This window comes from Hypoxylon fragiforme (genome assembly GCF_022984875.1).
Source record: "Hypoxylon fragiforme strain CBS 206.31 chromosome Unknown GGS25scaffold_3, whole genome shotgun sequence".
Lineage (NCBI taxonomy): Eukaryota > Fungi > Ascomycota > Sordariomycetes > Xylariales > Hypoxylaceae > Hypoxylon > Hypoxylon fragiforme.
Window position 1 is genome coordinate 3,087,520 of NW_026054758.1, and position 16,770 is coordinate 3,104,289.

Consider the following 16,770-nt stretch of genomic DNA (forward strand, 5'->3'; position numbering starts at 1 on the left):
GAGCCGATTCTTCGATACCCTCTCAATAGATTTCTCCCTGCCATTACATTGGTAAGTTTTAAATCTATTTTCTCCACGTCTACCATTTTCTCGATTTGGTGGCCTACCTTCGAAACGTGCTGCAGTTCATTTTTGGAAGGGCTTGTGGAGATGGTTTCGCCGAGCGTTGGTCCTTGTGGATAGGAAGCGCCAATCATACCTCCTTCATCTGGACTTATATCACCTGCAGCATTTCCCTTGGCGGGGCCGCCTTGTCCTTTTCTTTCTTTCCAACTTTGATAACTGGAAGTGTTGCGAGGCTGACGAATTATGTAGGTTTACAATTTCCAGTACGGTCTTTCTCACAGACATTTCGTTGGAACTGCCTGTTAAAATTTTGGTGGCTTTCTCGTCACTTATCATAAAATTCTGTCCAGTGTCATTTTCGTCCCCCCCCTCCCCTCCCCCCCTTTTTTTCCACGTCCGCGGTTGCTAGGATTACCACTGGCTGCCAGTCGGCCGAATTTGTTCATTTGCAGATCATGAACTCCAACAGCACCAAGTCTAGTGCTACGACTAAGGCTAGTCAGGGTATATTCCCAGGAGTTGCCCCCAGCAATCAGTCCATCTTACTCGAGAAGTTAAACGTTCGGAGATCTACACCAGACTCAGAAGCTCTTGCAAGTTCTGACGACGAACCCGATCCTCATCGACAAGAGGTACCTCATTCATTAATCCAGCCGCCTCACAAGCCCCCTGTTCGCCGCGCTTCGTGGCTGAACGACACTTCACAAGCTACGCTCCCACATCCAAGAAAAGGTTCATTTGCAAGCAGTTCAATGTCTCCCACGACCTCTCACCCTAGCACCCCATCGGCGGAACCGAGTGCTGCCGTTTGGGGTACTCATACTTCATCGTCTGGTGCAATAGGGCGTGGGCATCAAGGCCCACCATCATTCCCGTGGGGAACAGGTATTTGGAATACGGAGCGTAAGGAGCCGCCGTCTCGATTGACCGAAGTACTGCCTTCGCCAACTTCTACTATTCCTGGAAATGGTGGTTTCTTTGGAGAGAGCTCTTTAGCGCAGACATCTCCCACCCCAAGAGATCCAGGATCTAACCCACAGATTCCCTTCGCCATCCCGCTCCACCCAACACCGAAAACATACCGTTCGCAATCCTATTCGGTTGGGCAGTTGGATCCAGATACAGCCACTCCTACCATGCCTCCAGCCTCGGTGATGCCTGGTAGATCACGCCCCCATGGACATCCTGGACTGCAGCATAGACCTTCACGCCCTAGTATGTTGAGTGAAATGTCTAGCGATGGTGCAATGTTGGGCAAAGTGAAAGAAGTCGAAGATGATGATGATGAAAGCACCAGTGATTCGGCCCAGGGCCAAATCCACCAGCAAAGCGTTGACGCCAAGACCATTGAGATGCTCACTCGGGAGAATGCGATGTTGCGACAGCAGCAGCAGCAGCAACAACAGCAGCAACAGTATCACAATTCCAGAATCAGGCCCCGTGCGTCAACCGGTGCCACATATGGACTAGGTAATGGATATGGCGTCCGTGGTGCCGTTCCCGAAGAATCCGACTATGCGATTGATGAATTAGACGAAGCGGGCGAGGGTCAAGATGGCGCCTCAAAACGGGGCTTAGCAAGACGTATGAGTGAATATGCATCTGGGTCCTTCCGTACACCATATCCTGTGGAGAACAGAAAGCTTGAGAATGTAAAGAAGGCCTATTGGCAGAGTTCCTTGGGATTTACTGGCCTCTCCGACATTCCGCAAAGCCGCAGACATTCGTTCGCCGACATGCCAACAAGGCAAGGCTCTATTAGTTCGATTGGAGAGGGTGTTTCTCTTCACGAGGCAACTTCTCCGGAGGCCGCTCAGTCCCAAGAATTTGGTGGATTCCCTGAAGGTCCCGGCTTTACTACCACCAGCCCGAGTAAGTGGATGATAGGCAAGTGACATCTGTTCGAGGCTAATACGCACAATAGTATCATATTATCCTGGTAGTGGTAATGGCCCCAGCGCACACCAAGCCATCGCATCCTCTGCTTATGGCAATCCTTATCAGCCAGCTTATGGGCTACCTTCGACCTTCGCAAACCGCGCGCCGTCGCCGCATAGGAGCTTGTATGGCATGAGCCAGCCTAGACACAACCAATTACTACACATTGTGCTCTTCAAGTGTTCTCGAGCAGACGTCTTTTATATTCAGGAGGGTACTGGTCTGACAGTCAAGCCTGGAGATCTGGTCATAGTGGAAGCAGATCGAGGCACTGACCTTGGAACTGTGGCTCGTGACAATGTCGATTGGCAGACTGCCAAAGAATTGAAGGAACATTACGCGGAAGAGCATTATAAATGGTTGATGATGTATTCACAGAATGCAGCGGCTGCCCAGGAAGGGACAGGGGCTGGCTTGATGGCGGCATCTAACGGTCTTCAGGGCAGCGCAATTGGTGGGATGGGACCGCCTAGCCAACACCATATGCAAGAGCCGAATGCTGGTGAACTTAAACCGAAACTTATCAAGCGCCTTGCTCAGAGCCACGAGATCCATAACCTCCGAGACAAAGAAGGAAATGAAGCAAAAGCCAAACGAATGTGTATGCAGAAGGTGAAGGAACATGGTCTCAACATGGAGATTCTTGATGCTGAGTTCCAGATGTGAGTGTTTTATCTCCGTGTGTCTAAGACTCCCCAACTAACAAAATCCTAGGGACTGGAAAAAGTTGACCTTCTACTACTTCGCCGACTCATATATCAATTTCAACTCGCTTGTCACCGACCTTTTCAAGATCTACAAAACAAGGATTTGGATGTCGGCTATCAACCCCGCTTCGTTCGCAAGTCCAACTTTGGGGCTTCAGGCGCCTAGTGGCATCGGACCCGGTGCTGTTGGCCCCGGCGCTGTCGGCCTTGGAAGGGGCAGCGGAGCTACTAACACAGAGCGAAGACCTAACCCATCTCAGGATTCGCAGGGTGCGTTTCCCGGAGGTGGTGCGCCGGGCCGACCATTCCAGTCATCCTTCAACCAACCTTTTGGCCCGACAGACCGTCCATCTGTAGCCAATCCTGCGTATCCTCAATCTGGCTTTCCCTATTCCGCCTATGGTGCATTTAGTAGTGCCCCGAGGGCTGGCGGAGTATCTTTTGTTCCAAATGTGATGCAAGGAATGGATACATACCCGAGCGGCTTCTCACAGGCCGGGGAATTCCCCCCGAGCATGCGAGCACGCTTTCCAAGCCCCCACACGGCTCCGTTACCCCATGATCAGGGATTGGCAGGACAAAACGAATGGGTTGGAGCATTTCAGGGGCTCTCTATGAACTCGCGCTGATTCCCTGCCAAACCTTGAATTATTCGACATCTCTAAACTCGCACTAGATGCGTTCTTCTCTCACAGTCATCCAGGTACATGTTCGATTCTCGTACTATATTTCACCCGTACCATACCGTACCATACCGTACCATACCAATCGTTACTCGTATACCGCCTATGAGGCCATGACAGACTACGGACAGACTTAAAGACGGCAGTTATCAAATTTTTAGGCGTTGGCCGGCATTTCTTGATTTTTGATTCTTTTCATCATCTCTTCTTTTTTCTTAATTCTTTTTTTTTTCTCCCAGAAAGACTTTGACTATGATTGTGCGGAAATAAGACAGGTTGGAAGGGCGATTGATTGTTGGGGCTTGCTTATTAAATCATTTCCGTTTTCGATGACAGCATAAGAGGGACAGCAAGATAAAATTACTTTTGCACTTAAGGGAGAACGAGATAGACATGCCACACGAGCATTAGTGTAATTTGTTATTGGAGGGTGATGGTTTTTTCACGATTCGTTGGCTGGATCGGGACAGGACTTTTGTACGACCAAAATAAGATTTCGTAACGCGTGGAATGTTTGCATTTGTCTCAAGACACGAATTCAAGATGGTATTCCGGATAGCTTTTTGATACTTGGAACAGAATTGAAGATGTCGGTGATCCTTTTTCTTATGTTGATGTCCTATGATCTGGTGTTTTTTTCCTTTGGTTTTTTGTAATTCATGTTGTAATAATACCAACTTTTCTAAGCAAATAACTAAGTAACCCCTTTTCCATGTGGATTAAAATATCCGCCTAGGGAAAAGGGGCTACTAGGCTGGAGAAGGTGGAAAGAGCAAAGGGCGACAAGGTACTATACCTATACGCAACTACCTCGATCGAATACTTTCCGAGTATGAAGGAACGACCTACCTGGCAACGCTGGGAAATGTACTTTAAAAAAAAGTTTTAATTTCGATTCTGATCCTACTTCTTACAATATTTCGTGTGTTCCCTTCACTTCTTTCTACTAAAACCATCAACGTCCGGCATCTCAAGGTGGCCCGCCATTCCCTTATGATAACTAATTTATGGCAATTCTACTTCAATTGACATTGGTATGGATGCTAGCCTGAATTTCTCGTAAACCAGAATAATTTTCAAGTTCCGCCCTTTCTACATCATGGCAAAGAGAGCAGCCAAGAGAAAGATGAACTTCGATGGTAAGTGTATAGAAGAGCAAGGTAGGTAGCATATTACTCAGACGATCCCTATACTTACATTAGCACGGTGGTTTCAGACGAGTCAGATGGACCATCTGTCAAGAGTCGCAATGTCAAGATGAGTAAATCAAACGATAAGAGGCGGCTGTCGCGCCTTGAAGAGTATGCCGAAGACGAAGGTCGAGAGAGTAGTCGGTAAGCAATGCTTGTCCCAAGGACTACTCAAAAAGTAAGTTTTTAAATTGATTCGGTACAGTAATTTCCAACGATGGGCCGAGATTTTCGATACCACCACAAATGGGGAAGCTGCCAAGTCTAGAACTTTTATGAAGAGCTTCGGTGCAAAAGCGAAGAAGCAGACGGACCGTTTACGTGATTACATTCAAGAGCAGGAAAAGCTACTGTGGGATACTGCAGACACCGAAACTTCAGTCGTTATTTTCTAATGCTCTTCTAGTACACATAATAAAGACCAATCCATTATAGTTTTCGAAAAGGTTTACTCAACCATCGCCGTCTCACTTGGATCGTCCGGCAAGCCAGACGATAGAGCAGGTGCTACTCGGAAGGAAGAGCATGCCTTGTTTAAGGATTACCAAGCCCTCCTCTCAGGGAGCCACTCGCTTCTTACACAGTTCAAGAAGACCGATGAGCGCCTTAAGAACTACAAGATCGAGCTCCCCAGCGCAAAATGGAAGCAAGATAAGCTGGACATAAAAGACCTCCTGGCTTGTGGGCGCGAGTATGGGGAGAAACTAGTGGAGAAAAAACTTGCCCCGTCTGGTTACCTATCTCACCAACCGGGTAGCAACAAAGCAGACGAGAAGGAGAAGATAGCATCGGAGCTATTCAAGGAGAGCCACAAATGTGTGGATGGGAATAGCTGGGGCGTGGTTGCTGCAGAACAGGTCAAGAGACTCCGAGCCATCGTCAATACGATCCCCTCTAAAGAATTAGAGAAAGCGAGATACTGAGCTGACAGCATATTGGAGTTTGGGATGGTGTTACCTACATAGGTACTACTAATTAATGGGGGCATATGTCATGTCATATACCTGTCGTAGCTTTTGCTTGTACTGTAACTTATGTAAGTCAAGGCTAATATTGTATTGTACTTAGGTAATCGGGATTGTGGGGGGAGATTACATGCATGTAATGTGGTCTGTGCACTTGGTAGATAGTTATGTAGTGTAGTACGAAATAACTATCAAACTATTCTAATCTGAGACTAGCGCCTCGTCGCTTAATTTTCGCAAGCTAAACCCGCTCGCACACACTTTACACTAGATTTCTTCCACTCAATTGAAGATTTTCGCAAACCTCACAATTTTCCAACTTCCACACACACAACGACACACGACCATCCATTGTTGCAGGCCTTCATTTCCAACCTGGTATGTTACCCATATCCTTCTTGACCTTCCTAACCTTCCTAACATTAATCATAATCTTGCTTTATTTTAATTAGCTAACCATTGTTCTTTCTTTTCCTCATTACAGTCAAGATGGGTGCCCTCAAGTACGTCGAAGAGCTTCAGAAGAAGAAGCAGTCTGATGTTCTGCGATTCCTCCTCCGAGTCCGCTGCTGGGAAGTATGTTGAATCCTCTCGCGATCCCTCCTTATACCCTTATATCGACACGAAAGGCATATACACACGGAAAATCTACAACAAAGTATAATGTTGGCTTGGATGATCATGTGGACGCTGTCTTCTCTCCTCACCTTCTTCTGAAGTGTGGGGGGAGAACGTGTCTTTGCTATACACTCGTTGAACATTAGCTGAGAGTGCATTAATATAGCTCCGTCAATTGAACGTCATCCACCGCGCGTCCCGACCTTCGCGCCCCGACAAGGCTCGCCGTCTTGGTTACAAGGCCAAGCAGGGCTATGTCATCTACCGTGTGCGTGTCCGCCGTGGTGGCCGCAAGCGCCCCGTTCCTAAGGGTGCCACCTATGGTGAGTTTACTGCCTCAACAACATCTCTATGATCTTTCTTTTGGAATACATTACTGATACACTTCGAAACGACAGGCAAGCCTACCAACCAGGGTGTCAACCAGCTGAAGTACCAGCGATCCCTCGCAGCCACTGCCGAGGAGCGTGTCGGACGTCGTTGTGCCAACTTGCGAGTCCTGAACTCGTACTGGATCAACCAGGACTCCACCTACAAGTACTACGAGGTCATCCTCGTCGATCCCCAGCACAAGGCCATCCGCCAAGATCCTCGCATCAACTGGATCGTCAACCCCGTACACAAGCACCGCGAGGCTCGTGGTCTTACCGCTACCGGCAAGAAGTCCCGTGGCCTCAACAAGGGCCACCGCTACAACAAGACTCGTGCTGGTCGCAGAAAGACCTGGAAGAAGCACAACACCCTCTCTCTATGGCGTTACAGATAGGCGCGCACTAGAGGTGGCGGTTAGGGGACGAATAGCATGGTCGTGGTTATGGGATGGGATGAGGTCTTTCCTCACGGTCGATAGGGCATGCGTATGGCTCATGAATTCTGCTTGGAGTTACTCTACATAGTCGAGCAAGGAATGAAAAAACCCTTGCCGGGGCGAAAAGTATTTGCTTCGTCTAACGCAATATCCAACGCTTTATGGTCTTAGTGATACCACCTAATGAGAAGCCCATGAATATATGAAAAGACGTTAAAGTCATTGACTGTCCCTCCATGAACTTGAGCTATCATTTTTTCTTAATTCTGACCTCTGTTATACATGGAATACCGGAACTGCTAATCGGCAAAGTGCATGTATACTATTAGTAGCATTAAAATAATTGAAGTCCATACATACCTATCTACCTAGCCGGACGTAGAAAAGGCACCTAGATCCACGAGCTTTAGCCCTTAGCCCGTAGCCTGGGGATGTCCACCTAGGTACTAGTAGGTAGATACCAACTATATAGGTGGGGATGCGTTTCTAGACGTTACGGTACTGTACCAATCAGTCTTGCACATATACCTACCTACCTACTCTGTATCTTTCTACCTAACCTAGGTACATATTTACTCGAAGACTGGGCAGTGGGCAGTGGGCACAGAAAGGGACAAGCAACGATTGAGCTTACCACGTTCAGCCCTGCAGTCCTCTATGCGCTGTAGTTTGTGGCGATTAGCAGTCTTACCTAAGCCCCCTACACAACCAATACAAGCTCACAGGGCACTTTTTCTTTTTTTTTTACAATTAACCATTAGGTATGGCGAGCTACGCGACTTATAATATCTACCCCTGGTAGGTATGATACGAATATCTAGTTTATCAAATCACGAAGCATATTAGGGACTCGAGTATTTTTTATAGACCTTTATTAGACTATCTGTGAAGTATAGGCGAAGCAGGCCTCTCCTATCAAGCAAGACCTGAGGACATGTGTCGTTTAGGATTGCTGAATCTGCGTAGTCGGCGATATGGCGCAGAGAATATCGCAGAAAGAAGTCGGAAAATAGGCCTTGTTACCTTATGGAACAGCAAATTTTTGTGCATCACACCTATCCAGGTTGTTCCTATGTGCTAAAGTCTTGTCCTATAACTTGACAATAATGGACTGACTAGCTGGCCGGAACTCGGAGATGAATAGTGTACAGCGGTAAAGGATAGATGAACTGATGCATGCGGTGGACAGACCGCCCCTGTTTGTCGAGATAGAGTACATGATGTGGTGGAGGGCGGGTTGACCGTTATCACAACGACAACTCGTAATATCGGACTGTGATCACCGATACATGAAGCATGAAACTAGAGCGTCCAGGAAATCTTGTAGGCTTCTCTAGCCTCAGCCGTTTCCGAAAAAGAAATATGTAAATCGAAGAAAACAAGGGCAAGATATATGCCTGGGGGTGTTTTTTTGGGCTTTTTTTGTTATGGGGTTTAAGTACACAGGCGTAGGCCACGTTCGAGGTCGATTTTCGTGTTGTGAAATTTGCCGTAATTAGGACTTCATTGAATTCGTCAACTTTCTAGCACCGTGAGCCCGAAAATGGTGCATCATCAACTGTATCACATCAATGCGGAGCAGTCTTAAAATATAAGATGCTGGTTGCAATGCTTGATGTCGGAGGATGCAAAAGATTTCATGTAATACCCAGCGTAGAAGAAAAAAGGAGGGCGGGGAACGTTCCGAAGGTTGGCGAAAGAAAGGAAAATCCGATCGTCATCAAGTTCGTAGGAAACATCTCATTCATTCTCAGTGAAAGGTTTCTCGGGAAACCACGTAATTGACGGCCAGACGAAAAGCCGCCCTAGTTCATATATCATACCGTTACAAATGTAGCCGCCGTTTCCAGGATAAATCAGAAAAAGTTCTCTTGAGGCTCAGGGTTGCCCGTTCCTGGGTAAGTATGGTACGAGGCCAATCGTGGTGTCGGCTGCGGGGGGGCATTAGGGTTAGCGTTGGCCACCGAAAGGTTGCTGCTGGATGGGTACGCAATCCTGCCACGAGAGCCATTCATGCCACTGGGACCTGGACCACTAGTATAATTACCAGGCGTAATGAGGGGCTGAGTCGGCATGGGGCGGTTAGACGATTGCCGAAGTGAGATCTGACCTTGGGTTGGGTCAGTGGGAGTAGATTGGCCGCTCATGTTTGGACCACGAGCATCAAACTGCTGGATCTTAGCCTGAAGCCGTCGGCCATATGGAGTGCTCCTGACATTGGGCAGGATAGGGCGGATTGCCTCAACAAGTTGGACCTTCATCAGATAGGTCGCATGGTCCAGCGCAGTTTGGATAACATAGTTACCAAACATATCCCGCAAGAGGCGATCCATCTCGCCCGGGGCCAGAAGTTCTGTGACCATTAAGTCTTTAGACTCCTCATTACCACATCGAAGGCATTTTTCAATCACATTGGAGCTGAATTTATGCCGAGACAGCTCAGTGATCTTGCCTCGGAATTGCTGCACCAGGGGCTCGGTGAACAAAGTCTCGTTGAGATCGATAATGTACTGAAGGACATAATTGCCAAAGGGGTCCCGCACAAGGTCATGGGCGTGATCGGTGATTCGTTGAACCAGCCACATTTTCTGGTCTCCGGAAGCGTGGTCGATACAACGCTGGAGAACACAGCAGCCGTGGCGGTGAGTGCCCACCTCTATACAATGATTTCCAACAGCAGTGAAGATAAAGTGTGCATCATCAGAATTGAGCTTGTTAAGACACTTCTGAATCACATGGTTACCATTCAGGTCCTGGATTAATTCGATAACATGAAAACGCAGGGCCTCAGTGATCAGATGAACGTGACGAGGGAGCGACACAAATTCAATCATTTTTTGAAGCGCACGGGTGCCGTGAGGGTTCAGGGCAATCGAAACCATATCACCAGTAGCATTGCGAATCAACTCAGTACGTTCGTCGTCTGTGCAGTATTCAAGAAGCTTTTGGCACAAGTAATTGCCAAAAGGGTCCGTCATAAGCTCAACGACATGATCCTTGGTTTCCATCCAGATCATGCGAACTTCATCAGGGTTGCGGTTTTCCAGCTGCTTCTGTAAATAACGGCAGCCATGCTGGTCACGGCAAAGCTGGTGAATCGTGCCTCGTGCTTGCTGCAAAGTCATATTCGCGAAGCGGTTAACAGAGTCGGGATCTTGGGCGCGACGGTCACGCATTATGCGCGGCTGGGAATCGCGTTGCTGTGGCGGCGCTCCTGGGTACATTGGGTTATATGGGTATGGTTGAGAAGGGTAGTTGTTAAGGCCCATGCCCTGCATATTCATCGCAAGCATATTCATGCCATAGCCATTATTATTAGGGCCCGTTTGATTGTATCCTCCATAGTAAGGGTAAGAACCAGCTGAAGGCGAGCCGGCTCCAGCAGAAGCGGGAGACTGGGCAGCAGCTTGGCTGGAAGCAATTGGCCCGAAAGCAGGAGCACCACCTTGCAATTGAGAACTGATAGAGGGGTATGGCGCACCACCCTGGGTGACAACAGCATGGCTATCAGCGGAGAGCTCACGGCTGTGACGCTTCATGGCGCCAGGCGGGATGCGGCCCATACTGGCATTGTGGTTATGGAAGTGTTGCTGTGCATGGGCATTGGCGTTGGAAGTGCCCATGTTAGCGTTAGATACACCCTTCGAAGTAGGCACATCACCAGAGGAGAGTGAGGTCTGCAGCTTAGGCGGCTGCGACAGGGCTTGCATCGATGAAGATGGCATATTGTTGGTGACGACTTCAGTACTAGAGTCGCGGTACTGATGACTCAAGTCTAGAGAGTGCCGGAACGGTCGAGCACCCACAGAACTAGTACCGATATCAACAGGCGATGCTGATTGATGGGACATGTTTATGTTGTCGGTAGTGTTAATCTGTGAAGATCCTAAGGTAGACAGGCTTTGCTGCTGACGATGTCTGGAGATGTTTCCCCAACCGTTGGTGGGAGTGGCTTCACCACTTGCACGCTGAGAAGCGAGGTCAACAGCTGCGGTAGAAGCAGACAACTGCAGAAAAGAAACAATGAGTACTTGGCAAGGGACGAGGGGAACTAGCGATCATGAAGGTGAGGCGATAGTGAGGGATGGAAGTAGGAGTGAAGGAAGATAATTGGGAAAGGTTGCGTAGTAAATAGAACTACTGAGGAAGTGTGCGCGGGTATGTATGTTAAGTGTAAAAATGTGTAAAAATGTGCGCGTGGTGGGGGGAGGAGAGGAAAGGAAAGGAAAGGAAATGTTGAACCCCTAAGGCATCTTTTTCTATTCCAAAATCGTTCCCACCGCACAGGACATTCCTGGGACGGCAGTCTCGACGAGAAAATTCTTCTTTCTCGCTACACAGTGCAAAGGGCTAACAGTGAAATGACGGACAGGAACAAGTACAGTTTGCACAGTATCGCAGTATCTATCATAATAGAATACCTCGAAACCGCAAAACCACAAAAGAGGTGTAATTAGATGTGAACGTATTACTTACCACGTTAGGGTTTCCCTTCTGAGCGTAAAGCTGGGGGAAGTTGTCCTCACTGCCGTCGATAGTAGCGTAGCTGCTCAGATCTATGGTTGACTCGTCGTCCCTGAAAAGGAAACCAGTCGTGTTGGTTTGGTCAATGTTGTCGTAGAGATTACCTCGACGGGTAACGGGCATAGAATACCGATTCAGACTAAGGACAGGTCCAAGTTAGTAACACTCAAGAATGCCCGTCGATGCTTAAAGTGATAGGCATCGATTCCAAGTGAAAACTCGGCGACAAGCCCAGTTGAAGCTGTCCTGCTCTGTGTATGATGGATGTACTTGAATAGTTGAGTGAAGTATGGGGTAAAGAAAGAAGTTATGCGTGAATGAAAACGAAAGGGAAAATATGAAGTGTGTAGGATGAGTGATCCTGTTGTGGTAATGTGCGAATTTTAAGAAAGGTTACTTAGGAAGGGTAAGAGTCGCGTCTAACAAACTCACTAAGATTGTTTCGCGACAATGGAAATATTGGCCATAGGTTAAAACCAGTTAAGCAATCGGGAACCCGGTAACAGCATATAACCAGAAAGAACAGCCATAATCGCCTCAGGAACCTATATCTCAAAAAATGCCTAAGGTTGACTTCACTACCAAGAGCCCAACTGACCCCTTAACCGACTGCTATATGTACCTAGGTACCTAGGTAGGTATATATAGATTGAACAAAACTTGAGATCGAGACTTCCTTATCTTATTCCGAGTTTGTATTTGAAAGGGAGCAATGGATAAGAATATTAAGGGACTACAAGGGAGATATATGAGACTTACGCATTGGTTGATCGATGACTCGTAGGATCCTGGCGAAGAGCCTCCTCCTTCTCGTCCTCATCACTATTTCTTCGGGATCCAGGAACGGAACGGGAGGGTAAGGGATCGTCAAAAAAGCGAGATTGTAGAACACCGGACTGGGGAGAAGTGATCTGTGAACCAGACCTCCCAGGTCGGTTAAAGAGTCCCGGCGGAGATACGAGGCCAAGACTAGGGGTCGAATATCGATTCGGGCGAGAAAACATGGTAGGAAATCCTGCGCTCGTCTCTCGGTACTCAGGCGGGGTCGTTGGCTCAGACTGGTAGCCTGTGAGGCCTATGCCATTTCCTCGACCTAAATCTTCCTGCATCTGTGCAATATCGAACTCATCCCGGCGCTGCTGCTGATCCAACTTATGCATTTCGGCCTCAAATCGCCGTTTCTGCTCTCGAAGCTTCTCATACTCGATTTTCTTCTTCTCTAACTGAGTAGCAGGTGAGCTTAGATTCGGCTATGTTACAATGATGAGTAACGATGATTAAGATGGCAATTACAAGCAAGGAAGGAGATGGAATTAGGTGTAATGCGCAACGCGCGACTTAAGGAGGGCAGAAGCCCAAGAGGACAGCCTTACCAATTGTACTTTATACTGCGTCTAGGTTGGCCAATGTCAGCAGCGAGTTTCACAAGAAGCAAGACATGCAATTAACAAGATTGAGACATGCTCGAGATAGTTTCCATCTCAACCACATGAGGTATGGTACCTATTGCGAGATCCGGATTGGGAAGACTCACGGCAGCGTATTCTGGGGCTTCTGGTAGTCGCTGGGTGGAAATAGTAGACAATGTTGGTACACGCCCCGAGTCGGTGGTGAATCGTCGAGGCAAAGTGGTTCGAGGGTCTTGCGAGACTGGCTGAGGCATAGGCCTGCCATTTCTCTGCGGTGAGACAAGAGAATTCATCGGCGCCTCGTTTCTAGGAGACTGTTGAGAGCGAAAACGGTAATCATCCATGTTATACTATGTTGTTACAACACCAAAAGCTTTCGTACAGGCCAAATTGGGCAATCACCGGTTTCTATAAACTGTCAAATTCAAGAATGACAGGCAGTTAGCACGCTAGGAACACGTAATGGTACACGAGAATCGCAAAAAAAACAGCCGACGTCAAGTCGAGTTTCGCTTTCTGGCAGAAAAGAACGACGTAATACGGATATTTTCAAGAGAAAGAATAGCTAAATATCGACTTCGCGCACCGAGTACCTATGGTATCGGCACCGCATATCCCTCGCTCGGGGGATTTCGATATGCGCGGGATAGGGTAGGATAAGGGTAGGGTAGGTTGACGATGTCTCAAATAGCAAGGGGGGAGGGGAGGTTGGAGGTTGGAGGAGGGTAGTTTATTTTTGGTTAATTTTTTTTTCTCGGCTGTTGACAATGCGGGCGGGCTAGCTCTCTCTACTCACCGTTTGATGAGAACAACTGAACAACCGAACAACTATAGCACAAAAACGCAAAAACGCGGCCCTGGAGAGCCAGGGGCGGCAGCGCAGCACGGAAAGAAAGAAAAATAATAATAATAAAAGGGTTTGAAAATCGCAAATGCAAATGCAAATGCAAGAAAATGAAAAAAATAAAAATAAAATAAAAAGAGTGTGGAGTTGTGCGAAGAGAAGGAGACTCAGATGTTTCAATTCCATGCAAAGTGGACGAGGCACAGGGACTCAGGGAGGTTAGAATTAGGGACAAAGGCGCAACCTACCCTCTTTGCTCTTTCCCACATGTGCACTTGGTTCCCCCCTGGTCAAACTGCAAGACTGCTGCAGTCTGGGTGCTCAAATGCTATTAGTCTTGGTGATACAAGAGCTAGATACATCAATAGTACAGTACCTATACCATTTGTATTCATTGCATTGTACACACGAAGTACATACATTCAATGCTTGTGTACCATAGTGGATTGTGTACTATGGTTGTATGTATCGGCCCCTCTTATGTACCCCTGGTAATTCTCTTGAACATTGAATGTTGTAACTAATGTTGCAACTTGAGAAGCCTAACGTCTAAAATGCACCTACATAATAACCTACATGTATGGATTGATTGATCATTGATGCTACTATGTACATAGTATGTAGAACTAGCCGCAAATATTACGGATACATTATCGCTACATATAACTATTGGTACCTACATATTTGTAATGTATGTGCAATTACTACTATTTATGTACATATCCAACCCTTTTAATACATAATATAATACATAATATAAATAACGATTACATGCTTCAACATTGTATTCCCATGTTGTATCATCAAGATCACTATCATGTTATATATCTAACGTCTTCAACGTTCGTGCTGACATTACTTTGGTATGTATTATGTCTACCTTGGTACATAAGCAGCCTACATTTATCCCATACTTTAAAGATACATACATGTGTAGTAGCATCGATGTCAACCGTCAACCGTCAACCGTCAACCGTCAACCGTCAAACTTACCCCCCCTTTCCCAAAACCGCTCAAGTCTTACTTCGCCTAGCACTGGCTCCCGAATCCAATACAGAATAGGGAAGATGTAAGCTAGGAGATTACGTACATATCTCCTTGTGCACACACACGAAGACCATCAAAGCCATCACTTAATTACCTACCTATGCTATGATGAATGCTAAGAGACGACTAACCTTACAGTAGCTCCTTTTCGTCGTCGGGGAATTATATCGATCTGATGATGGGCTGTATGTACATAGTAGTTAAGTAAACGTTTAGCTTCGTTAAGTTTTTCAGGGTCCTTGCTCCCCCCTTTTTTTATAAGGGGACTTGATGATCTGAAAGCTACGACACCGGCTGTTAACTCTAACCAAATATTTGGGAAGCAAAAGGGTGGAGGTAAGGGGGCTCAGTCTACACATGTAAGTTGCGGACAAGGAGACCGCTTCTAACTATGTTCAAGTCTAGTAGGACCTCCTACTTCTTCTCTCAAGCGATGGATCGTGAATATTGCTCGAGACTAATATGAAATAACGAATGTATATAGCCATGCTGCCATGATCTTCTATTTTGTCACGATGTTTTACAATACGCATATATTCAATGTTGCTATCCATGATAGTGTAGGTGACACCTGGATGAATTTATCATATATGCAACCTCGTTTGGTACGCAAGTACCTTGGTCGCCCCTGGCATCGCAAAACGCCAGGATTGGTAGCTGGCTCCAAACTAGAGGGGAGCGGTGAGCGGAACTATACCTATCACTAAGAAGGTCATGGAGCAAACCCAGCACAGCCCAGGTTTTCTTTGGCTTCGAACGCCCCAGTGCAAGCCGGCGCGGGGCCAACTACGTGGACCAGACTGTTCGCATTTCCTTAATCTTGACTTGGTGCGGGGGGAACATCCGAACTACCAGACAGACAGACGATAATTTTTGAACCCATCCGTAATATTTGATGAGTAATTATCGAAAGGTTTCTTGAAGGTACGATATAGCGATTGCCTTCGTGGTATTATATAGGGGGCCAACACGGATGCATTCATACACCTTCGTTTTTTAAGTCAATTCAGCCCAACTTGATCTATAAGATGATTCATTCGTCCATTCATTGTTGATATTCGGCTGTCCTGTCCACTATTATCTTACTGCAGCGTAATGTACCTGTACCTACTTGTCCGTACTACATATATCGAATTAATTGCATGTATATTCGGTAGATACATACATATAAGATGATGTATGCTCGTCTCTCGGATTAGCAAACCCCACACATGGACGGTAAGCATACAAGAGTATAAACGGGGTTTATTACACGTTGAGGAGCTCTGGTTGGGCAAGTTTCTTACCCACGTCTAGGTCTAGTTTGCTTGGAAATTTTGCTTATAGGTCCTGTAGCATACGGTCTTCAAAATTGATGAGCATTGAAAGTGCTTTGTCTCTTCTCTTACATGGCGGCGGTCCCTCTCTACATCTTACTATGTAGGGGTGGCACATTTACCCGGGCACACGAGCATCGAGAGATGGCATTTTTAGACCAGCCACCGCAGATGCAGGTCTAGGGTTAAGAGAACGCCATATGGCGAATTTCGAAACATTGTTTCGATAATATCCTCAGAACAACGTGTCGGCTTGGTAAATTTTGGAGTGACGCAAACCCATGCAGACAATTCCCGCTCCAAGGACGGCACCGATCTACGATTTTCCCAAGCCTGTCTGCTGCCTGTCAAGCAAGTTCAAGTAACACCTCATTCATGCGACGCCACTTGACATCTTGCCGGATCGTTTTTTTTTTCTGCTGATTGTTTCCCGCCGCGCTCTCGTTACATCCCTATCTCCTCCTCCCTCAACGTTCTGGATCGGGCCTAGACCTTAGCTCCTAGCGCGGCTCCGATGCGGGCGAATCGCTTGTTGGAAATGGACGATGCCTTCACTCTTTTCCTTCTTTCGCTATCCGTATACATAATATATTTCAAACCATTGGGTGTATCTTCCCAAAGCCACCTAGGTTTCCACACTTGTATCGGTTTGTTG

The 16,770-nt window shown here is 47.0% G+C and overlaps 4 protein-coding genes across 4 annotated transcripts; 3 read left to right on the forward strand and 1 right to left on the reverse strand.

Moving 5' to 3' along the window:
- Positions 1–521: 521 nt before the first annotated feature.
- On the forward strand, positions 522–3,340 carry GGS25DRAFT_519803 (uncharacterized protein; the record flags this gene model as incomplete). The annotated part of the gene is made up of 3 exons (XM_049263778.1): positions 522–1,938; positions 1,991–2,666; positions 2,719–3,340. The coding sequence occupies 3 exons, from the start codon at positions 522–524 to the stop codon at positions 3,338–3,340; spliced, it is 2,715 nt and encodes a 904-aa protein (XP_049119266.1).
- Positions 3,341–4,319: 979 nt separating this feature from the next.
- GGS25DRAFT_482925 (uncharacterized protein) lies at positions 4,320–5,727 on the forward strand. The gene is made up of 4 exons (XM_049260310.1): positions 4,320–4,533; positions 4,611–4,728; positions 4,790–4,936; positions 4,991–5,727. Exons 1-4 carry the CDS (start codon positions 4,494–4,496, stop codon positions 5,505–5,507), a joined length of 822 nt encoding a protein of 273 aa, XP_049119267.1. The 5' UTR covers positions 4,320–4,493; the 3' UTR covers positions 5,508–5,727.
- A 103-nt stretch (positions 5,728–5,830) lies between these two features.
- Positions 5,831–7,406, forward strand: GGS25DRAFT_482926 (60S ribosomal protein l15). The gene is made up of 3 exons (XM_049260311.1): positions 5,831–6,125; positions 6,334–6,490; positions 6,566–7,406. Exons 1-3 carry the CDS (start codon positions 6,039–6,041, stop codon positions 6,931–6,933), a joined length of 612 nt encoding a protein of 203 aa, XP_049119268.1. The 5' UTR covers positions 5,831–6,038; the 3' UTR covers positions 6,934–7,406.
- Positions 7,407–8,795: 1,389 nt separating this feature from the next.
- Positions 8,796–13,469, reverse strand: GGS25DRAFT_198693 (ARM repeat-containing protein). The gene is made up of 5 exons (XM_049256775.1): positions 13,034–13,469; positions 12,873–12,887; positions 12,259–12,749; positions 11,452–11,638; positions 8,796–10,982 (listed from the first exon to the last, which is right to left on the reverse strand). Exons 1-5 carry the CDS (start codon positions 13,250–13,252, stop codon positions 8,832–8,834), a joined length of 3,063 nt encoding a protein of 1,020 aa, XP_049119269.1. The 5' UTR covers positions 13,253–13,469; the 3' UTR covers positions 8,796–8,831.
- Positions 13,470–16,770: the final 3,301 nt, after the last annotated feature.